The sequence below is a fragment of the Rhinopithecus bieti genome, unplaced genomic scaffold (genome assembly GCF_001698545.2).
Source record: "Rhinopithecus bieti isolate Rb0 unplaced genomic scaffold, ASM169854v2 scaffold_37503, whole genome shotgun sequence".
NCBI classification, from domain to species: Eukaryota; Metazoa; Chordata; class Mammalia; order Primates; family Cercopithecidae; genus Rhinopithecus; species Rhinopithecus bieti.
Window position 1 is genome coordinate 439,068 of NW_016815616.1, and position 26,076 is coordinate 465,143.

Below are 26,076 nucleotides of genomic sequence, written 5' to 3' on the forward strand. Positions count from 1 at the left end.
GACTGTATAAAATGGCCCCAAAGCATTTCCATGGAGAGAAGAGCAGAGCAAACTCCACACGGTCTGCCGTTCTCCTCTGGCTAAGGAACTCAGGGCCAACAGCAATCCCACTCACCTCCTCTACCTCCTAGCCTTAATTCATTTTATTATTGATTTTTTAAATATCTTTTTATTATTATTATACTTTAAGTTCTAAGGTACATGTGCACAACATGCAGGTTTGATACACAGGTATACATACGCCATGTTGGTTTGCTGCACCCATTGACTCATCATTTACATTAGGTGTTTCTCCTAATGTTATCCCTCCCCCAGCCCCCTACTCCCTGACAGGCCCCAGTGTGTGGTGTTTCCCACCCTATGTCCAAGTGATCTCATTGTTCAATCCCCACCTATGAGTGAGAACATGCAGTGTTTGGTTTTCTGTCCTTATGATAGTTTGCTGAGAATGACATTTCCAGCTTCATCCATGTCCCTGCAAAGAACATGAACTCATCCTTTTTTATGGCTGTATAGTATTCCATGGTGTATATGTGCCACATTTTCTTAATCTAGTCTATCATTGATGGACATTTGGGCTCTTTCCATGTATTTACTATCGTGAATACTGCCGCAAAAAACACACAAGTGCATGTGTCTTTACAGTAGCATGATTCATAATCCTTTGGGTATATACCCAGTAAGGGGATTGCTGGGTCAAATGGTAATTCTAGTTCTAGATCCTTGAGGAATCACCACACTGTCTTCCACAATGGTTAAACTAATATACACTTCCACCAACAATGTAAAAGCATTCCTATTTCTCCAAATTCTCTCCAGCATTGTTTCCTGACTTTTTAATGACTGCCATTCTAACTGGCATGAGATGGTATCTCATTGTGGTTTCGATTTACATTTCTCTGATGACCAGTGATTATGAGCATTTTTTCATGTGTCTGTCAGCTGCATAGATGTCTTCTTTTGAGAAGTGTCTGTTCTATCCTTTGCCCACTTTCTGATGGGGTTGTTTTTTTCTTGTAAATTTGTTTAAGTTCTTTGTACATTCTGGATATTAGCCCTTTGTCAGATAGGTAGATTGCAAAAATTTTCTCACATTCTGTAGGTTGCCTGTTCACTCTGATGATAGTTTCTTTTGCTGTGCAGAAGCTCTTTAGTTTAATTAGATCCCATTTGTCTATTCTGGCTTTTGTTGCCATTGCTTTTGGTGTTTTAGTCATGAAGTCCTTGTCCATGCCTACGGCCTGAATGCTATTGCCTAGGTTTTCTTCTAGGGTTTTTATGGTTTAAGGTCTAACATTTAAGTCTTTAATCCATCTTGAATTAATTTTGTATAAGGCATAAGGAAGGAATCCAGTTTCAGCTTTCTACATATGGCTAGTCAGTTTTCCCAGCACTATTTATTAAATAGTGAATCCTTTCCCCATTTCTTGTTTTTGTCAGGTTTGTCAAAGATCAGATGGTTGTAGATGTGTGGTATTATTTCTAAGGGCTCTGTTCTGTTCCATTGGTCTATATATCTGTTTTGGTACCAGTACCATGCTGTTTCGGTTACTGTAGCCTTGTAGTATATAGTTTGAAGTCAGGTAGCGTGGTGCCTCCAGCTTTGCTCTTTTTGCTTANAGTCAGGTAGCGTGGTGCCTCCAGCTTTGCTCTTTTTGCTTAAGATTGTCTTGGCAATGTGGGCTCTTTTTTTGTTCCACATGAACTTTAAAGTAGTTTTTTCTAATTCTGTGAATACAATCATTGGTAGCTTGATGGAGATGGCATTGAATCTACAAATTACTTTGGGCAGTATGGCCATTTTCACGATATTGATTCTTCCTATCCATGAGCATGAACTATTCTTCCATTTGTTTGTGTCCTCTTTTATTTCCTTGAGCAGTGGTTTTTAGCTCTCCTTGAAAGGGTCCTTCACATCCCTTGTAAGTTGGATTCCTGGGTATTTTATTCTCTTTGTAGCAATTGTGAATGGGAGTTCACTCATGATTTGGCTGTCTGTCTGTTAATGGTGTACAGGAATGCTTGTGATTTTTGTACATTGACTTTGTATCCTGAGACTTTGCTGAAATTGCTTATGTGATTATTATTTTGAAACAGGATCTTGCTCTGTTGCCAAGGGGCTGCAGTGTAGTAGCACATCCTCAGCTCACTGCAACCTCTGCCTCCTGGGCTCAAGTGATCCTCCCACCTCAGCCTCCCCAGAAGCTGGGACTACAGGTGCACACCACCACACTTGGCTAATTTTTAAATTTTTTTTGTAGAGATGGGGTCTCACTAGGTTGCCCAGGCTAGTCTTGGACTCCTGGGCTCAAACAGTCCTTCCATCTCTGCCTCCCAATTTTTTTTTTTTTTTTTTTTTTGACAGGGGCTCGCTTTGTCTCCCAGGCTGCAGTGCAATCATGGCTCACTGAATCCTCAACCTCCTGGGCTCAAGGAGTCCTCCGGCCTCAGCCTCCAGAGTAACTGGGACTACAGGCATGAGCCACCACACTTGGCTAAATTTTGTTTTATTTTTTGGAGATGGGGTCTCACTATGTGGTCCAGGCTGGTCACCAATTCCCGTCCTCAAGTGATCTTCCCATGTTGGCCTTCCACAGTGCTGGATTAGATCTGAACCAGCGTGCCCAGCCTTCAGCCTTAATTTCTTATTCCTGTTTTGTATTACACATACAACCCTCATTGTTCACCCACAGGCCTGAGATATATCAAGCCTCAGATTCCTATCTGTGGACTTTGTGGTTTGGGCTGCTGGGGCTCAGAAAGCAATACCCTAAGGACCAGTGCTTTGACATGCTGAGAAGCTGCCTGAGAATTAAGGTCATCCTTTTAACTGTGCCTTGTTACCTCCACCCCCAAGCACAGGGAGGGACTTTCTCTGGGATTTCCTTACCTGACCAAGAAGGCTTCTTTCCAAAAGAAACTCGGAAATCTCATTATCTATCCCACAAAAGAAGACTGAGGACAGCAACCACACTGGACAGACTTGTTCACAAGATAATGCCTTCCTCATTCAGGCTCCAAAGAGAATCATTTGCAAGTTAATTTCTGTCCATTCTTTCTCCCACATAATCATTTGCTGCCCCCTCAAAAGAACTGTCTGCATCCCCCATCTCCCTCTCCCCTGTGAAATAGGGTACATAATCTTCTGTGTTGCATTAGGCTACTGGGTCATCTTTCTCCTGCTATTTATTCCCCGGTGCTATGCACGTTAAAATTTTAATGTCTTTTCACCTGTTGACAGCTGATTTTCAGGGAAACTTCAAAGGGTGAAAGGGAAGCTTTCCCTTGGCTCCTACAGGACCAAACTAACTCTAAGCCCCGTTCCACTGCCACGATCCTCAACTCACAAGAACTAAGAGGCAAGATAATGTCTGTATGACTCAGAAAGAAAATCCATGAAACAGTGTCTGTCACCACATCCTCCAACTCCGCAGCAAAAGATGAGGCTTACCCTTCAGAAATCGCAGCCATGAAGGTACCACAAATCACTCCCTGACTGTGCACACATATATTGCATGCTGACCTTGAGCAGAACTAAGACTGGCCTAACTCCACCACCCACCCCAAGACCAGTTCTGTCAAGAGACACATAAGGCAACGCTCAGTCAAAAAACGCAGCAGTGAAGGTCACCGGCCAGCGGCAGCGCCTTACCAGCCTGCCCCTGGAGCAGACGAGATGGATCCTCGTGGTGTATGTGGTCTGTCTGCCGTCGCTGGTGGTGCAGGTTGATCCATTCACGTATTCCAGAAGGAGGCTGCCGCTGTCCTCAACCACTGGGCCACTCTTTGCCATTCCCAAGTTACTGATGGAAACCACTTCAGTGAAGGAGCCCTGCAAGAAAACCAATCTTGTCAGGCTTTTCCCTCTGAAGATACAGTCAGTTTGTTATTGGCAGTGGTTACATTCTATAAAGTTGCAACAAACAATGAATTATCGAATACAGAACCACTGCTCCTGGGGAAATCCCCTTATTACATATGGAATAGGAAACCATCCTCAAAGAGTTAACAACAACTGCATGGTGGGCTCCGGGCACGCAATTAAGCAGCAATCAGGCTGCATGCTGGCCTGTAACTGAAAGTCACGTAGCACTAGATACTACTCGCATCCCCATTATTGCTACAGAAAGAATCACTGGTGTTAGAATCATAAGGCTTTCGTTCAAGAATTGCATAAGATGTTCTTCAGATCCTGAATTCCGGTGGAACGACTGACACTAACCACTTTGAAGACCTTCCTACAGGGAACCAAATGCAGTTTCTTCATCTCCCCATCCCATGACTTCACCCTGCACTCTTCCACCAATAAACAATCCCCACACCTTGGCCCGCTCCAAATCCCTTAAGTCCCTAAACCCAAATTCCTTGGGGAGGTGAATTTGAGGTTTCTTCTCTTCACCTCATTCGCCTGCCCTACCATTAAACTCTCTCTCGGCTGTAATCCCCAATGTCACAGTGTGCTGACTGGCTGTATACCAGGCAAACAAACCTATTACACACAGATTATAACCTGAAATCTCAAGACAACTCATGCTGATGGATTCCATTCTCTTTATTTTACAAAAGGAAAAATGAGGCTCAGGAGTGTTAAGTGGCTCACCTAAGGCTGCCCCACAAAACTTTCAGAACCCAAGGGAATAAGTCACGTTTGAAAAGGCTTTAGTGTGAATTCCAGGCAAGAAACTTCTCTTAGGGAGACCTTACAAGGCAGTGCAGCGTGGAAGTTCCCACTCTGGAGCATCTCTGAGGTGAGATGCCAGAGTTGGAATTCAGACCCTGTCCAACTGGCCCCAGGGCTGGAGCTTTTGCACTGCACTGCCTCGCCCTCTCCATCCTCTGCTCACCTCAGGGTGAGGCAGAAACAAGAGGCCAGAGCATCCCCCTGTTCAACATCAACCAGGAACACGCTTGTCAGGCACTATGCACACTGGGCCACTACACTCCTTCCAGCAATGACTGAGAGGGTGCTCCACACGGTGATTTTGGAGTTACAAGTGTTCTCAAATAGGCAAGTTCACAGATGCAGAATCTGTGAATAATGAGGACTGACTGTACACTGAAGTCATTGCTCCAGTAAAGAACACACATGTGCACAGGTAAACACAACCAGGAACTCGATTCCTAATCATCAGAGCACACTTGCCACCTTCCCTTCAAAAACCTCCAAGCTGCCATTAGCATACACTAAGAAAAGTACATTCCCAACATGCTATTTTTACAGAAGCCAACTTCCAGAGACATCTCTATTTTAGGATTCATCACGTACAACGACCACAGGAGACAGGCAAATGTTCTGGCAGTGACTGCATTCAACCCAGTGACGAACTGCAGCGACTGAGAGTGCGTGCTGGAATCTATTTCATCCACAGCAACTCTCCCAAACCGGTTTCTCCCCCTAATCAATCCAGAAGCAAGAGCTTTTGGAAGCAAAACTATTTTTTTCACAGGTGTCTGCTGAAAGCACCTAAAGACGCTTTTGAATTCAGGATAGACATAACCATTCGGTGCTTCCTCTGCCCTTTGTGTGATCAAAGGTCTCCAACACAGCATTCTCCACATGAATGATGATTCCTGTGTGACACACTTCTCCTCCTACAGGAGGCAGATGAGTTCACATGGAGGCCCCACTCCTACTCAGAGGATTTCTCTCGAGCAGCTGTGCCGCCTTTGATCTGGATGTCCCAAAATAACTACCTCCTCCCACTATGTCATGGAATTAGGAGGGCAAAGGAGACAAGCAGTGAAAACAGACTCACCTGATCTTTTTCATACTTCATCTGGCAAGCCGATGCATATCGGTTGCAGCCCGGCACTGGATTCAGAGGCCGACACACGTTAATGTAGTATTTCCTCCATGTGACATGTTCCCCTGAGTTGTCCATGGCGTACCAGTTTCCTCCAATGCCACCTTCAGATTTTGCCAGACTAAAATTTCAAAGCAAAATTATATGCTCTTTAAGAGCTTACACATTTTAGTCTAATTTATTTCTATGTAGTTGGGGAAGTAAAGCTACCAAATAAAGCATGCTCCACCAATCACACAACCAGAAGTTGGCTTGTCTGGACTCATGACGTACCAGGATTACACTCAACCTTCACTAAGCTCAGTATGCAGTGGACCTTAACTGTCCCCCATGCCTCTGACCTGACAGTCATTGGTTTAAATGATGAAGGCTGAGGCTCTGCTGTGGCCAAGACTGGTTGCTATCCCAAAGGCGACCAGACTGTTATTAGAATTCATTCTGCTGAAAATGCCCCACCTTGGGCCTACAGCCCCAGAGCCAGCATCACTCCCCATCATCAGCTCAGTCACAGGCTCGCCAGCAACACCCGCAACCTCAGCATCTGCTGATACCTGGCCAAAAACAGAGCAGCTGACTCTGCCTCACCTGGAGAGGTCGTACTGCTCCAGTGTGGAGGGGTCGGTCACCACGCACTCCAGGGGCTCCTCCGGGCAGGCATAGCTGGTGTACCACCGGAAGTTGTAGGTGGAGTTATCCTCTTCCTAATCCACAGCAGCAGAGAAATGCGGGGAGGGATGGCAAAAAGAGAAAGACACATGACATGAAGCCAGGATTCAAAAAAGGACAAGAGCAATGTTCCCAATAAGAAACTGTGAAAAAAGCTTACTCTGCCCATCTCCCTTCATTTGATTAAAGGAAGATTGTTCAGTAATAAATCAGGATGAAAACTTAGCCTCTGCTAAGTGGGGGTTAATTCAGGCTTTTTTTTTATGCTTTTGCATGTTTTGTACCCAAAACTGACAGGCTTGTGGGCTGTTACTAAGGTGCACAACCCACTAAATACACAGCTTGAGAAACTAATGCTGCCTAGGTACCCTGTCAAATCTAATTATGGTAATGATTTGGCCAGAAACCCAGACTGATACAAGCTCTGCCTGTCAATGAAAGGCCGACCATAGGCGTGAGTATCCTCAGGGAGCGCGATGAGGGACAAGCATTCCTACCTGATATTCAGGGAAGCCCACCCCCGCGTCTCGATCACAGAGAAAGGTGATGAGCGTAGCTCTCAGTGTGCGTCTTTCGTTGTTATAAGGCGTGCCGCCTCTGTAGTTCAGTTGGATCATCCCATCATAATACGAAAGCTTCGCATTACTCAGTCCCAAGTTCCAAGTCTTCTCGTCACTGAAATACACACACATTTCTCTCAGCAAAGACCTGAGGGCAGAAGCACTCCAAGGTTGCCACACTGAAGGGAGGGCCCGTGAGCGACATGGGGAATCACCAGAACCAGGCCAGGGCTGCAGACCACAGGAACCCACACAAGGTCTCTAACCGCAGCAGGGACACTGGGACCCAAATCTCCTCTTGGCACCACTGGTTGAGACAACTCACTTCATTTGAACTAAAGCTACACAGAATGCAGAAATACGCACAGAAATATCTAGGAAATGAGAAGCGCAAAATGTGCACAAGTGAGGCATGACCTCAATCCACCCTTCTTTCCCAAGGACAGGCCTGCTCCTTCCTCTGGGAAATTAAACTCCTAACATCCTTCAGTTTTCAGACCAGGTCTCATCACTATTTAAATGCTTGTCATAAAGCGATGACATTAAGTGAGAACACACCTATTCCTGGAAAAAATATTCATTAGCACATAATACCTAAGAATGAAACAGAACTGAGAAGCTACTTGCCTTTTTGCCACCTGGCAGGCTCCTGAGTCTGGCTGACAGGGGCTCACAGACACCGGGCCACACACATTTATATAAAAGTCATACTTCTTTGTCTCAACTTTATAGGCACCATTTTTCTTTGTGAGAGGTGATAAGTCAAAAGAAAACCCTAAGAAAGAATAAAAACAGTAAAATTATGGAAGGTCAGTCCGAACAGTTAGCAGAGTGGTCTCACCCCACAGTTTGAAAGGCAGAGGTCCTTCCCAGGAGGTTCCCAATGGCAGGAAGAAGTGGAGGAGGCAGAAGAGACACTGCCCCTTGAGGCCACCAGAACCGCAATTACTAACATTTTCCTTCAAGATGGATCCAACTCCACCATTCCCTTCTACTGGGTTAGCCTAAAGCCCTATTCAAAAAAGCCCATAACTGCTGGGCTAATAAACAACCAGCATATTCAAAGTAGGATGAGCACAATATTATGGCCTTCTTGTAAGGTCTCCCGCAGAGAGGTTTCTTGACTAGAATTCACGTGAAAGCCTTTTCAAACATAATTCACTCCCTTGAGTTCCAAAAGTTTTGCATTCAGCAAACCCACCTCAATAATGAATTTAAGATAGTATTTTCAATATCTCAAATAAGTCCCAAACATTGGCTGTTCAGAATTGTGTTCAAACAGCATGAATAAAATTCTAAGGCAGGTTACCTTGAAAACCTCATAGAGAATGTTTAGGAAAAAACCTTAAGTGGTTCCAAGTCACATTAACGCAGAGGTCCTGCTCGGACACAGACCTGCCTGGGAGTCAAAGACCGTGCAGTTCTCCCCTTCTGTCTTCGACAGCACACAGGCCGCAGCTGTGTGCCACTCAAACTCATAAAAGCAACCGCCTTCCCCAGAAGTTCTCAACACTGGTGCACTTTCCAGATCACCTGTCAACGGGGAAAAGAGATGGGGATCACTAATCCATTCATTCCTAAAAAATCTTACCTCATTCTTCTCTGCTAGAAGTAGACCTGGAAGGGACAGCAGGAAATGAGGTAGAATGCATAGAAGAGTCAAAAAACAGACCTACAAATACTGTAGCATTCCATCTATATGAGGTATCTAGAACAGTCAAATCCGTAGAGACAAAAAGTAAAAGAGAGGGAATGGAGAGCTGTGTTTAATGGGAACTGAGTTTCAGTCTGGGAGGATGAAAAAGTTCTGGAGATGGATGATGATGGTACTACACAACAATGTCACCAAGCTACACACTTAAAAGCGGTTAAGATGGTAAATTTTATGTTATATTGTTTATTTTACTGTAAAACAAACAAACAAACAAACAAAATGATCCTAGCTTCTGACTTTGTCCCACAGCTGGGAACTTATCCAAAGGAAATATTTCAATGGGAGGTAGAGAGAGGATACATAATGGCACAATTAGTCACACTGGAAATGTGCTATTAATCCAACAATAAGAAAAATGTTTAAAAATAGTAAACCACACCATGTCCACAAGGAAGTTCCTAAAAATTATTAATAGAACTGTGAAACATAGAAGAGTATTTACAAAATACTACACTTTGAGAAACATTAAGATTTGTTAACATAAAAATTTTGACTTGGTAAAAACATACACCTATAAATAAAGGTAATGAAAATTAACATTGTGTTTAAGTGGTGAGATCATGGGCAATGTTTTAAACCATTTATGATTTTTTTCCCCTTTGGAGGAAGTTAAGTAACCGCATGACTGGCCCCGTATCAGTCCCAAGGAAGAGGATGCAGTGCTGAGACCCACAACTTCCTTCTGACACCATCTGGTTTCTCCATTTCTGATTTGGTTTTGGGGAGGGGATGAGGGGAAAAATCCAAATGACCTAGTTCCCATCACCAAAGATTCTGGAACTCAAAATGCTTAACACCATGCCAATCTGTCTCATCACCCCTTTGCAGTGACTGATGAGGAACAGAGATATGAAGAATGCAGGACCTCTGGCAGAACCCAACAAAAGATTTCATCGTTTTTTAAATTTTTACCTGGCTTGCATACAAGTGTGATATTAGTTCTTATTTTCTTGCCATGACCACAATCATCACCACCTGAATAAGAGAGTTGAATGTTGCCTTTCTCTTTTGTGGGAGAAGAAATAAATTTTCCCAGATTTTTACTTCCATTCTTATCTGGAAGAGAAAGGGGGGAAAAAAAACAGAAGATATGGTTAAAAATTATCATCATGCAGACAAAGAAGTGATTTAAAAAAAAGAAAGAAGAAATCAGCCCAAACCCAGCAAGAGCAGCCCTTCTCCAGCCCACCGAACCCACCAGGGCAGCCGATGGGTTTCCCTAGAGTGCCATGTTTGACTAGATGTTAACAGCCACATCGGGGTCCTCCAAGGTCATCCATAGGCTCAGCAGGAAAGTGCCATGAATGACGCAAAACAAAAAACCAAATGGCTTTTGCAACATGCATCAGTGCCAACTGTAAACTGACACTGTCCGCCACTGTCAGGGCTTCAGCTATCCCAAGACACAAAGTCTTTTGAAAGCACAGCCACACAGCCAAAGGGTGAGATGTATCTCATATCCAAAGCAGAAACTAACGAAACCTGTTTAGCAACCCAAGCAGGAGGCCACTTACTTCTTGGTTCACTTGCTTTTAATTATAAAGGATTAAAACTCTGTTCCGAAGTCCTTCTTAGTAAAGACATGGACATGTCTGAACCTGCTTTTAAAGACACACCAGCAATTCTGAATACCAGGATAATTCCTAAAATCCAACCGAGGCTCACAATTTCTTACTGAATGCTTTTAACAGATTCTCATAGCCTGGCATTTTCAAACTGAGTCATAAAAGACAAAAATGAATGTGCTAAATACCTGTATCAAATAATTGAGGAGTCTCTGCATGACAGTTACGGGACCAAAACAATGACAACAAAAGGAAGCGAAGCATGCAAGCCCCTCCTACACTAGGGCTACAGCTGAGATTACACTTTCCTTAAGCCACAACTTTTCAACAATTCTAGGCAATAAAGTTGTTAAAAAATAAAATAAAATTACTTGTACACAAATACTGGCAATGATATTCTTCAGGTTACAAACTAAAAAGATGACGTAGTATTTTCCACATGGTTCCTTCTGTTCCCAGTTATGGCTTTAGCCCACATCAGGAAGCTTCAGGCAACTTCAGGATTCCAGAGTGCATCAAGCAGTTAGCGACATTTGATTTATGAATAAAAATGTTTTACCATCCTTTACGTGAATATAGAAAGAGGAGGCTTAGATGAACCACAGGAAGATCTAACTCATTTCAAACTGGATGCCCTAGAAAACCACCACCTAGACCTTCCCTCCGGGCACAACTCACCCACTGCGCACACTGCCGCATCCTCGGGACACCCTCGCGCCTTGTCTTCCTGCAGCACTCTGTGACAGATATTAATGAAAAAATGCTTCTTCTCTGTTTCCGTCTGGCTGCCATCCACGGCTTCCCAATTCTGCTCTGGTTCTGTAACAAAAGTGTATTTTAGTCAAGAGCAATGCTGATTTCTGTGAGTCACAGAATAAATGGTGATGAAGCCAAAGGTCAAGGGCCCAAAGCTCCCAAAGCACTTCGTCACTCAATCCCCAGCGCTCACATTTCTGGAACCCGGGCAGACTGAAGGCACAAAAATTCACCGAGATTCTCAGGTTTCTCATTTAATGTGACAGAAACAAACTACACCCCAATACTTCTTCAGAAGAGTAGGCCCAACTGGGTGACAGAGAATTAAATAACAAAATTCTCCCAAGCCCCACAGTATGAAATTAGAAACTGAAAACCCAAATCAAGAAGCCATCCTGTGTCTTGGGACGCAGTAGAGTGGTACACCATTGATAATACACCAGCTCAGCTCAGCCCCTGTGAAGGCCTGTGCAGCTAAAACAAACCAGCAACCTCTTACACATCTGTAGACTCAGTGCAGGACACAATGCATGCTACCACAGAAGACAAGCAAGGCACCACAGGTGGCCGCTGAACTCACAAGACTCATGAGCTGGTGAGTGTGAGCAGACACTGATTAGGTGCCTGCAGGAGGTGAGGGGGCACCAGCTGAGTGTCACCAGCACAGCAGGCGAGGGCAAGGGCATCCACAAAAATCAAACCACACGGTGAACAGTCGCTGAAGAAGTAACTTAGAAAGTGTGTAAAGGAGGAGGTAAAGATATACAAATACATCTTCTCATTTGAAAACGCTCCCTTTACAGGTTGGGTACTGGGGTTTGGAAGGCAAAAACCCCATGTCTCATCAGTGGTGATACAGTACATTTGGAGAAGTACTTTCCAATGTCAACAGCCTAAAAGAAATCATACGAGACTGTGCATGTGAACAAGGACTTGCCCTAAATACTGGAAGTCTGGGGTGGCGCCAGGTGGGCTGTAAAGTCTTAAGGGACTTCTTCAAGCAGTAAGGAGCAGTTTTAGCGCTCCCCTCATAACTTCCTTAGGGCTATCTCCGTGCAAATGCCACGAAATACTCCAGATTCCAAGAGACCAGAGCTATGTCAGGAAGTCTACAGATTGAAAAATGTATCTCTCCTTATCTCACAGGTCCTAGGTTGTCTCTTATACACAGTGATGTTTAAAAAAACAAAAAAAAAAAGGTGACTTAAGGGATCTAACAGCACCACCCAGTTTACTGTAAGAAACTCGGGCCGGGAGAGCAGCTCGCTCAAGCAAACGCAATTGGATGCGGCAACATCAGTCCTCAGCCAGGTCTCCAACTCTGCAGCTAGAACTCTTTCCACTTCACAGAAAACCAGTGTCTTCACTGGCACATATGTGCCAGAACTAATTACAGCACTGTTCCCTGCAGCGCACAGGGTGTTTAAAACCACAACAGTACTGCCAGCACTCACTGCCCAGGTGGTTCACAGTGAGGCAGGTTCTCAAACACTCCACAAGAGGGATTCATTCCTCTTCCTAACCTGGTCTTTTCCAAACCAGGTGGGGCTCAGAAGACAGGAACAGCAGTCCTGTCACCGCTGCAGTTTTATTTTTCTAAAAAAAAAAAAAAAAATGACATACAGGTGCAGAACATGCAGGTGTGTTATATAGGTATACATGTGCCATGGTGGTTTGCTGCACCTACTGACCCATCCTCTGAGTTCCCTCCCTTCGCCCCCAACCCTAAACAGGCCCTGATGTGTGCTGTTCCCCTCTGTGTCCATGTGTTCTCAATGTTCAACTCCCACTTACGAGCGAGAACATACCGCCAGCAGTTCTGTGACTGTTCTGGTTGGTAATTACATGAGGCAAGTCATTCTGCCTGCTTCGGGTCATCTCCCCCTTACAGAGGCAACTGGCTTCTGCACAACTAATTTGAGCTGCCAGAAGGGTAAAACCAGAAATCTCCCCCATCAGATTATCCCTGCTTGAGACTCCCATTCTTCTTATTCGATCTGCTCTGTTTCCTGCTAAATTCCAAGCCCCCGAGGACAGGGATTGTGCTGTGGGGGACACTGCTGCCTCCTCGGCACCTCGTCTGGTGCCTGCTGTGCAACAGCAAGCTCAGCCTTGAGAACAAGCCCACTGCACACCACTGAGGCACCAGTGAACAGTGGCCCAAGGCACACATTCATCTGCCTAGAGGATCCAAACAGAAGAACCCCAGGGGGCAGAGGCTGCAGATCCCACCTCAGAGATGGAGGAGAGGCAGTGTGTAAAAGGGTGAAAACACAAGGTCAAAAGATAGCAACTGAGCCGCAGCTCCACTCTGTGGGCCTGAGGGTTCCTGTGTTAAGGTGGGGAATATGCCTATGGGAAGGCTGTTATAAGAGAGAAAAAAGAAAACTTTTTTTTTTTTTTTTTTTTTTTTTGAGACGGAAGTCTGTCTGTTGCCAGGCTGCGAAGTGCAGGCCGGATCTCTCAGCTCACCTGCCAAGCTCCGGCCTCCCAGTTTACGCCATCATCTCCGTGCCTCAGCCTCCCAAGTAGCTGGCGACTACAGGCCCCGCCGCCAACATCGGGCCTCAGCTAGGTTTGTTTTTGTAGTTTTTTAGTAGAGACGAGTTTCGCCGGTGTGGTAGCTAGGGTTGGCCTCGTCTCGATTTCCTGACCTCGCAATGCCACCGTCTCGCCTCAAAGTGCTGCGGATTACAGCTTGAGCCACCGGGCGCCCGGCGAAAAGAAAAACTTTAAAGGCGAAAAAAAGCCAAGCAAGCTTTCTAAAACAACCAGCAGCCACAAGGCCTGACACGCGCCGTGCAGGTGCCACGGCACGTCCGCTCAACTATGATGAGCCCAGTAAAAGGTACGCCGGACCAGAAAACAATAATGCCTCTGGGTCTCAGGATTCAGAGTGAGTTCCACGCTCCCAATCCAATGGCTCCTTCTTGAATAATTCTACAGCCCACATGGAAAAAAGCGGTAGTGTGGGCTGCTGACACCAACCTCACTGGTACAAAGAAGAATAGTAACAGGCCATTTCCAAAACGTACTCCGCGAAAATGTTCCATGAACACGTGGACTGAGACCCACACCACAAGGAGGGCGGTACCTGCGTGGCGGACCATGAACACGTGGACTGAGACCCACACCACAAGGAGGGCGGTACCTGCGTGGCGGACCATGAACACGTGGACTGAGACCCACACCACAAGGAGGGCGGTACCTGCGTGGCGGACCAGCGCAGACAGGTCGTAGCGTTTCTTCCCGTCGATGGCACCGCAGAGGAGGTCTTCCTTCTCCTTAACGCAGGCATATTTCGTGTCCCATGTGAAGAAGTAGGTGCAGTCAACCTCTCCTGTGAATACTGGATTTCCTTTCCCATCGTTATCTGTACGATTCAAGAGGAGAAATTTAAACTCCATACGTGACCAAAACTGAGGAACAGCTAAGGAGCAAGGAAGAAACTGAACAGGACCAATGCCGACTGACCAGTTAAAAAATTCAGGTCCAGACTTTTTTACAGACCCTGGGGGTCTGAGATGGTAGAGGCTTCTACTAAGCTTCAGATGCTTAACCCTAAGTCCTCGATGGCAGGCTGGCAGGCCAGCATGCCTTTCACCTTGGGAAACATTGACAGAAGGCTGTGTACAGCGCCTTCAAAGATAAGATAAAAAGGGCAGGCAGGAGGAACGCAAGAGCAGTGAGTGGGATCCTCTGCTCCCAGGCTGTGGTCAGCTCCCAGAGGCTTCTGAACATCTCTGGGTGACACTGGGAACTCGCAGAAAGGAAGACAGAAATGGAGCTCTAGTTCCCTGAGCACCACTGACTTCGTGATGCGACTGTGAACAAGACAAGTTCTCTGGGACTCATCCCTAAAGTAAAACAAGGGTGGAAACCATCTACAGTCAGTTGCTCCCAGCGAAAGCACGCCAAGGTCCTATGCCAGCCCAACAATGTTAGCGGCACACCTTCAAACAGTGCTGGCATTCTGTGGCTCCATCAGTGCACCTGTCTGTAACACCTTCCTCAAATTGAGCCTCTTCTTCCACCAAGAGTGAGCCCCCCAGACTTCCCATTCCTCAGCAGGAATAGTTCAGGTCTAAGTCTGAAAACCAGCTCTTCACAGGTCACGTTCCCATCCCATGGACGCTGAGATTCGGAGGCTTTGCTGACTTGCTCCTTGCTTGCACCTTTCCAGACTAGGGGACCGCGGGCACAACCCTCCTTTTCCCAACCCTGATGGTTTCATAATCCTTGTCTGAGCCTCCCACCATGTGATCTGCCTCCTTGAGGTTTGGTATCATAAGCTATGCAATGATCTAAGAAAACGGGAAGTAAGATTCTGTGTCAAGAGCAAATGATACTTCAATTGTAATTTCTACCAAATCTTTAATAGTATCATCACTATAATTATAATACCAGCCACAACAGCGAACCTATACTGAGCACAGTCTCAGCCAGGCACTGAGCTCAGCATCTCAGCTACATAAGGGCGAGCTGCAGAAAAATAGGCTCTGTTTAAGTACTTTCTTTATGCAGTTACGTGCTGCATAACATTTGATCAACAACAGACTGCATATACAACAGTGGTCTCAAAAGATTATAATACCGTATTTTTACTGGACCTTATCTATGTTTAGATATATTTAGATAGTCAAATACTTACCATTGTGTTACAACTGCCGGCAGTATTCAGTACACTCACGTGCTGTACACACTTGTAGCCCAGGAGCAATAGGCTACACCATATAGCTTAGGTGTGCAGCAAGATAAACCATCTAGGTGTGTGTTAAGTACACTCTATGATGTTCACACAATGACAAAATCGCCTAATGACACATTTCTCAGAACATATTCTTATTGTTAAGCAACACATGACTATATTAATCTATTTGATCCTCAAAACCCTATGGCAAAGGCACAATTTTAGCACCATTTTGCAGATTTAGGATGCCTCAATAATTTGCTTATGGTTTCATAACTAACAACTATGGCAGTGGGAATCAGACCCTGAGGGTCTGGCCTCATCCATGCTCATAACCACAAGGCAAGATCTCCCCACTCTACTGTGGGGTTTTTTTCTATTTTTCTTTTTTTCTTTGGTTTTCTCTCCTGTGCTTTTTGTTTGTTTCGTTTGGCCCCTGAGCTTGCCGGTGAACTAACTTAGCAACAATGACGCGCCTCTGCCTCTCTTCATCCCACCCACAAGGTTTACACACAGTTTAATCCTACTGGATTCACATTTCACTATTGAAAAAGATTTGTGTTCTGCAAACGTGAAGCATTCACTGCGTTTTTCTTTTACCAGGTAAGTTTACAAACAATTAAATACCACTACAAATCGTCCTCGTACTCGTCCGTACTTTTGAGCTGGTTTTGCATCTGAGACGTACTAATAATCTGCAGGCAGAGTCCACTATAAATAACCATTGCTATGTACCTTACACATATTCTTACTTAATTCCTCAAAGAATTTTAGCAGAACAGTAAGTTGCGCTCCCCTCTCCCAAACCACTTCGGTTCATTTTTAAGCATACTGGGCTTTAACTTCAGAAATCACTATTCATGAGACCTATGGTTTCTGTCCGCTCATCAGCAATGTTAGGATTAGCTCTGCACAATCTCTCCCTCACTCACACAATCCCCAAGTTGCCAGTCTGGCTCCACAGGCTCGAGTTTATTCTCCAGCACACCACTTTGTGTCCTCAGTCTCTCGATTCCAGCAAAAGGGGAAGGAAGGTTTTCAAATGGAACCAAAGAGCTCTCTGCCTAAGGAGCAGGCAGCAGCACTCATTTCTCTGTGGCAAAAACAATGCTACCTCTTACCCAACTAGTTTAATTTTTCCTCTAGACACATAGCTAAACTCCATTTCCCAGCCTCCTCTGCTATTCAGGCTGGGCCAAGTGACTTATTTCTGGCCTGGAAAAAAACAAAACAAAGGAAATTGATGTTACCATTCTACAGAGCCCTTGGAAGTCACACCTACAGATGGCAGAAACACAGGATGGAAAGAGCGTAGGTCCCCAAATGACCACATGGAGCAGAGCCTGCACCCCCTACCCCAACCCTATCCCCAAGGACTAGCACTGAACTAAGACAAGAAACCTTTAATGGGCTGAGCTACTTAAATTTGTGAGTAGTTTTTTGTTAGCCTATCCTAATGAATTCTGCTCTTCCAAAAAGTTATCTAACATCCTTATTTAAAAGAATCACCAATAATAAAGCATCACTTTACAACTAGATTTAAACAAATGATAAAAAACATTATGACCAAAAGATACACTTGCATCCTGAAAAATGCATGAACCTTAGATTCACATGCATAATTCCTAGAGATCCAACTTAAACTACACTTCTATTACATAGCCAATTAACACCCGTTCACCTTCAAAAATACATTACTACATCTATCTAATACACAGGGTCCACCAAGGGATTTTCTTCCAAAACTCTAAGTTTAAATTCGAGCAAAATAATAACGAACTAATTTTGTAGTACATAGTTTGCTCTCAAAGTTTGGAGTGCTGAATTACAGAGCTGGAAGGAATTGTAAGTATTTTTTAATACAACTCCTGCCTGAGAACCAGCTCAAAACCCTCCCACAAAACACCTAACATCTCTCTGTCCAGGCTGCTTGTTACAATCATAATGATAACAGCTTAGGAAAACATGGGTTTTCAACATCAGGATGTCACCGTTAATTTTGTTAAGTACAACAATGGTACTGAATTTATATAAAGGAATGTTCTTTCTTGGCATCAGGGTGGGGTGATATGGGCCATCAATGACGCATGGCTTACAAGAAAAATCTGGCAAAACATCAATGGCTGTTAAGAGTGGCAGGCATGTAAATTTTGTTTTAATGTTCTTTCTGTGTTTGAAAATTTTATTACGGAAAGGAAAACAGAGCATTTTATCAAGCCTCACCTCATCTGGGCTTTAGCTCTCTGGGCTCATGGTTTCGTAACTAAAAACTAGGATGGCTGCGAACCAAATCCAGAGGGTGTGGCCTCATCCATGCTCACAACCACAAGGCAAGATCTCCCCACTCCACTGCGGGTCTTTTTTATTTTTTTCTATTTTTCTTTCTTTCTGTTCTTTGGTTTTTCTCTCCTGTGTTTTTTGTTTGTTTGGCTGGCAGCTCCTCAATGCCCATACCTCTTCCCTGTAAGTCTGAGACGATACAATGCCCTTCTCATATGTTGCTCATCCTTTTCGATCTTTCTGGATAATGATTCTGTCTTCCCAGCATCCCCAAATGAGATCAGTACACTCTCAAAGATCTCGGCCAAGTCATTAATAAAAAGCCCTGAACAAAGCAGGGCCAAAGGAGGTCATCACAAAGTTGGAGGGAGACTCAGAACACAGCAGAGCAGCCCAAGACAGCAAGAAGTCCAGGAGAGCCAGTTGGGGTGACCTGGGAGCCAGAACCAAGGTTGGGCATCAGAGGGGCTGGGCACATGGGGAAGATACAGGCTGCATCCCTAGGGACTGGGGACACCGAGTAGGAGAGATGTGATTCAGGGTGCAGACATGGCTAAGTAGGCTAGTAGCGTAGGTAGGCTAGGAGGTGAGGGCAATGAGAGAATGATGGAGAAGCTGAGGGGTGCAGGGAGTGCTTAGACCAGATGGGAGGTGCATCCAGAGGCCACACTGATTTTCTCATTCACGAGTCAGATGTCTGTCACACCCCTGCTGAAAATCCTTGGGACTTCATAGATTTCCAGATATAATCCAGCTCCTCTGCAGGACATACAAGTTTCTTACAATACTGCACACTCACCGTTCCAGGTCGTCTTCAGCCACATTCTCCATACATGGCCTCTGACCCGCTTGCAGCTACCCTGGTCCATGCCTTTGAATGTCTGCAGGTCCAGGCCCTGCAGCCACCCCAACATGGGACTGGCATGCTCCTAAATGTAGCGTGGCTCAAGCAGCACTTCCTTCTCTCTTAACTGCCTGAACCCTGCACCCAGCCCAGACTCCAACCAGTTGACCTTCGTGCCTCCCTCCTGGTAAAGAAGCGGAATGATGACGCTAAGCACTAGCTCTACTCTGGCAGCACTGCCCTGAACCTGCATCATCATGCTCCTTATCTCTCTCTGCTCCTAGTCTGTGAACACCTAGACAACCATCTATCCTTACAACACCCTCCAGCCTCATAGGGCCTAAGCAAATAGGCACTAAAAAAATGTGAGTATTGTGAAAGTAACAAAAGGGGCCACGCAGAGAACAAGGACAGCAATGGCAGACCTGTGAACAAGGGCACCCCAGGGGCAGTTACTGGATCATTTTGGAAAGCCTTCCCAGCGGCAAGAGCCCGGGGGCTGGTTCTTGGCCTGCTTGCTAGGACGTTCGCAGCGCTGCGGTGCTACCAGGGCAGGGGTGCCTAACTGTCTCTCCCAACGCACACCTGATCTCCAGAGGCTTCGAGAGCAAGGTTCCCATCATGTCCAGCTGCCTCTCCCTCATCCCACAGTGAATCCTGTAGCAACCCACCCTGTAACCAAGCCACACAAAGCTCTGCCATAGAAGAACACACGGAAGCAAGGGCCAGAAAGACCCTCTGGGTGTGGCAGCAGTTGGGGCAAACTATGGAAACCAGAATGGGCTCTAGCACTGCTCTGAGCAGTGGTAGGGTGCCCTGTAGGATGCCTGGAGTCACAGCCTGGGGGTCAACAGATGGGACAAGTTTCTGATGGTTTGGTTTTTAATAAGTACACTAAGCCAGTCTCTTTAAGGAATGACTTCCACCTTCACCTCCTGGGCACAGCTGCCAACCCAGAGGCAGCTACAACTGTGTCTACAGTCATCAAGATATGGACAGCGGCACTGCTTTTTGAAATGCCTTGTGTCTTGGTGACTCAAGGGTGCTTCTCATCACTCGGAGAAATGCACGCCTTCAGCTTCAACGTACCCAGTGACATTTTGCAATCCCCAGATCCAAACTCTACCACAGGGTCACCACTTTGCAAAAAGGATTACCTTGATACTCATTACATAAAAGAAGAGGTCACTCAAACAAAACTGGCAAGCCATCTCGCCCCTGCCGAATCTGTCCTTGCTGTAGTTTAGTGTGCACCAAAATTCAAGACGAAAACTTTCCCAACAAGCTCAGTGCTGGGCCCATTCCCAAAACAAACAGAGAGAACCGAGGAAAATGCAAACAGGATGTGTGTGTCCACTGGGGCAGTGGGGGTGGGGAAGGTGTTACTCCAATAGAAAAAACCCAGTCTGGGGGCTAGAGCTGGCCAGTCCAAAGGAGAGCATCTGACTCCTCCATTCAATGTTCACTTCCAAGAACACGCCTGTGCACACACACAAGCACACGCCCATGAATGGAAAGATGAGGGGCTGAACTCCAGCGCACACTTACCTGCGGTTTTATTGCACTCAAAATTTATGACGCTCATCCGCTGAAACCCTGAGCTGCATTCATCGCCTCCAAAATATATCAAGGTGAGGTCTCCATCCGAATATCTAGATTTTTGTGAATATACAGACAAATGTGTTTGGGAGAACCAAGAAAGAAACCTGAATCTTTTAAAATGTCTACACTAAGCCTTTTGCATAGCATCAACAAATCACTACTGATCTAAAACAGCAAGCTCTCTAGCCAGCTAGGGAAAAACATCTACAGGAAATGAGTTCCAAATGTATGGGCTTGACATCCTCCCGCTTCAAAGTAGTAACTGGCTGGAAGAAAGTGCTGAAGATTTTGCTGTGAGCATGAAAACTTCTCTTGTTCTCACTTTTACATTTTGTACAAAATAAATAACGCCCAAGAATTAGACAGGCTTCCTAACAGCCGCCATGAACACAGCCGTGCCTGAGGGGCCTTGGACAATGCTGATCCGAAACAATTTGAAAGAAGCAAAAACAAAACGTTTAAAATGCGGCTTCTCGGCAGATATTCCACGCTTTTAAAAAGCTCAAAGACCAGTTCTGGGGTTTTTTGCAGTTTTCTATTCCTAATTTTTGAATCGTAATTGCCCCTAACACATTTTCAGAAAACTGCATTTTCATCCTGCTTTTCTGAAGGTTAACTACCAAGTTAAGGGTCAAAAAAAGAAATGTGCTGAATGCACTGTTTTAGTTGTTTAAAATTTTCTGTAATGTTGATGGTGCTTGAGATTCTCAAACTGCCAGAGAAAAATCAAAACTCCTTAAAAACAAATTTTAAAATAAAAAAGCCCTATCAACTGTAAACTCATTAAATAATTTTCCTACAGTAGGTTCCGTACAAACAGCAAGTTTATAAAGTGAACAGTTCTAACAGAAGCATTCTTACTTAAAGCCAGGAAAAACATTTGATTGTTTAGTGACAAACGGCAACTTGCCAAAGTCTAATGGGAAGGAATGCTGGCATAACTGATTTCCCTGTACCTTCTGGAAAATGGAAAGAGGAAGAAAAGGAGGAGAGGGAGTTATATTTCACAAGAATACACACAATGCACTTGAAAATTACACAGGCCAGGTCCCACAGCACATGCCTCTAATCCATGCACTTTGGGAGGCCAACGTGGGAGAATCACTGAGGCAAGGAATTCAAGATCAGCGTGGGCAACATGGCAAAACTTCGTCTCTACACAAACTACAGAAATTAGCCAGGCATGGTGGTGCATGCCTGTAGTCCCAGCTATTCAGGAGGCTGAGGTGGGTGAACTACTTGAGGCAGGGAAGTCAAGGCTGCAATGCACCGAGATCGCGCCACTGTACTCTAGCCTGGGCGCCCGAGTGCAACCCTGTCTCAAGAAATACAAAGAAAAAGGAAAAGCACACAGAGGTTGTTGATGTACCGGAGGGTCTGATTCTGGTATCTTCCTGCTGCTTTGACTTGAGACGTATTGTTCCTTTTCACTTGGCAAACCGCAGCTTGTTTTTTACTACAGAACTCTGTTTCAGTTTCTCCACAGACATTCAAATAAAATGAATATTCTTTTCCATCTGAAATATAGGACGGACCTAAAAACAGGGAAATTAATAAGAGGCTTGTTTTACATGAACAGGTATTAGAAGGTTACAGGATTACTTAGTCAAACCTGAATCCTATTTCTGAAACACCAGCCCAAACTACAGCTCTCTCCAACCCAGGAGCATGCATGGACTGACTTGGCCCCCTACTGTCTCGTACCCTCTCTCGATCCCCTTCCTCCTAAGCAGTGCCAGGAAGCAGAAGGCGCCTGCTTACCTCCGCTCTGGGCAAGTGGTGTGAGGTCTATGGAGACATCCTGCTGCTCACCGCTCAGAGAACAAGTTTTGCTTTCCAGGTAATCTCTGTGGCAGGCATACTCAGTAATCCACTCAATTTCATAGCGGCAGTTGGATTTAGCAGTGAGTTTGGGAATGGTGCCCTATTAGGAACAATGTGAAAGAGGCAAAATAAAAAATGTTTCATGTGGCTTAAATGCAGATTTTCCAAAGACAGGTTGTTAGGTTTCTACATTTTGCTGTTTTTTTTTTTGAATCATTAATTGCCTCTAACACATTATTTGACTTACAACTCAGTAAAGTTACTTTTTTTCTAAACTGTTATTTTTTTTTTTCCATTTGACTTGTAACACCTCCATTCACTTTGTACACTCTATTCCCTTTCTAGTCTAGTCACCTTCAGAGAGACACTCAAGCTTTGGCCAGCGAGCACCTGGACTCAGTGGCATGCGGCAATCACTAGGAGTCGGCAAGCGCTAACAGGCCGTGCAGGGTGCATGGTCCATTCACCACTTTCCACAAGGTGCTGCTGGAGTGGTGCAAGCCCGACACTGAGTGAACGTCATCACACACGTGCACATCCAAGGGCATGGTCCACAACCCCTGTGGGATCCTGGGTACCACCATATCTGTCCCCATACCTGCTCCCGGGTGAAGCCAGGGCACCACCCAGACACAAACCCGATTCTGCCATTGTATTGCTTCTACAGAGTGGGAGCTCCACCATTCATCTTTGAAGAGAGCCATGAAGGGGGTTGATGGGGTCCCTGCTCACCAGGAATGTCACTGGCATCTTTTTAACCATCCTTGGGAGACACATCTTATTGGGCTTAGCACCGGGCATAGCAGTGCTGCTTCCCAGCACCATTCGTTCCGTAAATACTCACTGAGCACCTGCGACACGCCAGCCACTAGGTGCCAGGTTTACAAACAGGTCGCACACAATTAGTAAGTTGCAGAGTTGCAGGCCCAACCCTCTTCTGTCTGACTCAAAATCAATGCTTCTGCCCACGTGGCTCAGTGCAGTCTGACACACGGTGATGCAGACCCCAGGGCTCCATAAGAGAAGCCAGGCACAGAAAGCCACACAGTGTAGGATTCTGCTGACATAAAACATCCAAAAAAGGCCAATCCACAGAGACAGGAAGAAGGTACACAGTTACCAGGGCTTGGGGTGTGAATGGGAAGAGACTGCTAATGGGAAGGTGGTTTCTTTTTGGGGGTGATAGAAATGTAAAATTTTGACTATGATGATGGTTGCACACTTCTAAAAAAAATACTAATAACCACTGACTTGTACTGAAAAAAAAAACAGTGAATTTTACAGTATGTAAATCCAATAAATAAATCAAGCATTTTTTAAAAGATCTATATGACAAGGTGAGTGTTTACTAAATACCAGTTCCTAAAATGATTCAATGAGCAAACGTAAATGTTTAAACAAACCTCCCAAGTATTACAGTGTCCAAGCACATGTCACACAAGGTCTGCCCAGTGAATAGTCAAGCTTGAAAAGAAACCTGGCCGTGTGCAGTGGCTCACACCTGTAAACCCAGCACTTTGGGAGGCCGAGGTGGGTGGATCACTTGAGCCCGGGAGTTCAAGACCAGCCTGGGCAACATGGCAAAGCCCCGTCTCTATTAAAAATACAAAAATTAGCCAGGCGTGGTGGCGCACACCTGTAGTCCCAGCTACTCAGGAGGCTGAAATGGGAGGACTGCTTGAACTGAGGAGGCGGAGATTGTAGTGAGATGAGATCGTGGCACTGCACTCCAGCCTGGGTGACAGAGCGAGACCCTGTCTTTAAAAAAAAAAAAAAAAAAAAAAGGGAACCTCTTGCTCCAGTAATACCAAATCAGCCTCTTCTTCTAACACCAAGAAATGCCTCATACCCCTTCGAGGAAAAGGAGGAAAACTCCCAACTCTCTTGATTCTCACAGAGTAAAATGATTCTTACCAAATGTAGAGCAAATAAAAGGGAAAACACTCAAACCACCACCGCCTGAGAACATCTCACTGGGCTTAAGAGATTTCAACTCACATGTGTAGGTACAAATGAAAAGTGTGAATAAATATTCCTCCCCATTCATACTCAGAACAAACATCAGACAGGCCTTCATTCAGTTGACAGTACATGGACGTGGAAGTCTGGGGACAGAAAGCGGAAAGCTGAGCCCAGCACAGTCTCCATATCCCACACACACCAGGCCAGCTGCCAGCCTGACATCAGAGCAAATTCCACATTTGCTTGGGGAAGGGGAGTGTGGTTCTCTGCAAAAGAATTCAGCCCCTCCCTACTTCACCCTATTACTAAGAAGGCAGAAAGAAACTAAAGGAAAGCCCTGCCCTACCCCTTCCTCCCTGGGGATGCCTCCTTTCCATCAGCACCTGCCCCGGTTAAAACACTTAAACAGGCACTGAGGACTCAAGGACAAGTAAGTCTCAGCAGTCACACTCAAAGAGTTTACAACTGCACTGGAGATTTCATCCACAGCAGAGTGCACAGCAATAAATTGGCCTGTGATGAGAAGGAGGGGGGAAGGCATGGGTGGGGTTTAGGGGCCGACTGGGAAAAGAGAGGGAGGGAAACGCTTCTCATCAGAAATCACAGGCTTGAAATTATACGGCATTTTTCCACTATTCACTAAAACAATCCAACTACAAAAATAAAAATATCTGTCCATGAACTACTTAAAATCGTCTCACAGAGACTAGAACAAAAAACCATCCCATTATATGTGGAGGCCCCTCCGGGTTGCTGTAAAAAAGCAAAAGGCAAAATGCAAACAGCTCTCCCTGAGTGAGCTTCATGTGACAGAAGCTATCCCAGGAAGCTCGTCTCCTCCTGAGAGCCCACCAGTGCCTCTGTCATGGCTCCCAGCTTCCTGCACCCAGACCCACCCTGCCCCAAGCCCAGACATGCGTTCGCGTGGGCAACCCAGGCTAACCTGCGCCACATTACAGTTACCGGGAGACAAGTCACTTACCTCTCTCCGCTCCGACGGGCAAACAAACGTAATAGTCACTGCGGGGCTGTGACCGTCACAAAAGTCTAGCTTTTCTGCCTCTTCCCTCACGTAACTCAAGACAAGCCTGGGAGAGCCACATTGAGAAAAGAGTATTACAAAAGTATAAAGTGCATCCAAATTCATATGCTGCCCTGAGCATTCAGCACATTCACTTGTGGGGAGAGGGTAACAGAAGCAATATCAAAATATAAAAGAAGCTATGGTATAAAATGACTTCATTTCATTTCCATTTGGGGAAAAAAAAAAAGTTCTAAGTAAACCCCAGTGAGTGTTATTTTGTTAAAAATCAAATAAATAAAGTGACCAACACATAAATTTGATATATTAAGAAAACCTGGCTGGGCGCGGTGGCTCACGCCTGTAATCCCAGCATTTTGGAAGGCCAAGATGGTGGATTACCTGAAGTCAGGAGTTCGAGACCACCCTGGCCAACATAGTGAAACTCCATCTCTACCAAAACTACAATTAGCTGGGCATGGTAGCACACCTCTGGTCCCAGCTACTGAGGAGGCTGAGGCAGGAGAATCACTTGAACAGGGAGACGGAGGCTGCAGTGAACCGAGATCACACCACTGCACTCCAGCCTGCATGACAGAGCAAGACCCCATCTCAAAAACAAAAAAAAAGAAAAAAAAAAAAACCTGTTTGATCTGCTTCATGTCCTAGAATAAGAAAAAAGGAACAAAAAAAGTACTTTTTTTAAAAAGGAAGAAACACCTTTGACTAAAACAAACAAATAAAAAAATGTTGTAAATGAGATAACAAAATTAAAAAAAAAAAAAAAA

At 45.2% G+C, this 26,076-nt stretch overlaps 1 protein-coding gene across 2 annotated transcripts in view; it reads right to left on the reverse strand.

Moving 5' to 3' along the window:
- The window catches only part of IGF2R (insulin like growth factor 2 receptor), a 138,567-nt gene that overhangs the window by 50,624 nt on the left and 61,867 nt on the right, over positions 1 to 26,076 (reverse strand). Inside the window, exons 1-13 of one of the 2 annotated variants that reach the window (XM_017853517.1) lie at positions 25,250 to 25,363; positions 22,243 to 22,405; positions 21,851 to 22,016; positions 20,428 to 20,531; positions 14,274 to 14,438; positions 10,988 to 11,128; positions 9,657 to 9,800; positions 8,426 to 8,563; positions 7,658 to 7,805; positions 6,968 to 7,145; positions 6,390 to 6,505; positions 5,757 to 5,925; positions 3,653 to 3,832 (exon numbers count right to left, since the gene is read on the reverse strand). In XM_017853517.1, the coding sequence (XP_017709006.1) occupies positions 3,653 to 3,832; positions 5,757 to 5,925; positions 6,390 to 6,505; positions 6,968 to 7,145; positions 7,658 to 7,805; positions 8,426 to 8,563; positions 9,657 to 9,800; positions 10,988 to 11,128; positions 14,274 to 14,438; positions 20,428 to 20,464 (1,416 nt within the window). In that variant the 5' untranslated portion in view covers positions 20,465 to 20,531; positions 21,851 to 22,016; positions 22,243 to 22,405; positions 25,250 to 25,363. Of the gene's footprint in view, positions 1 to 3,652; positions 3,833 to 5,756; positions 5,926 to 6,389; positions 6,506 to 6,967; positions 7,146 to 7,657; positions 7,806 to 8,425; positions 8,564 to 9,656; positions 9,801 to 10,987; positions 11,129 to 14,273; positions 14,439 to 20,427; positions 20,532 to 21,850; positions 22,017 to 22,242; positions 22,406 to 25,249; positions 25,364 to 26,076 lie in introns of those variants that run through there. The other variant, XM_017853516.1, reaches the window with a different exon arrangement.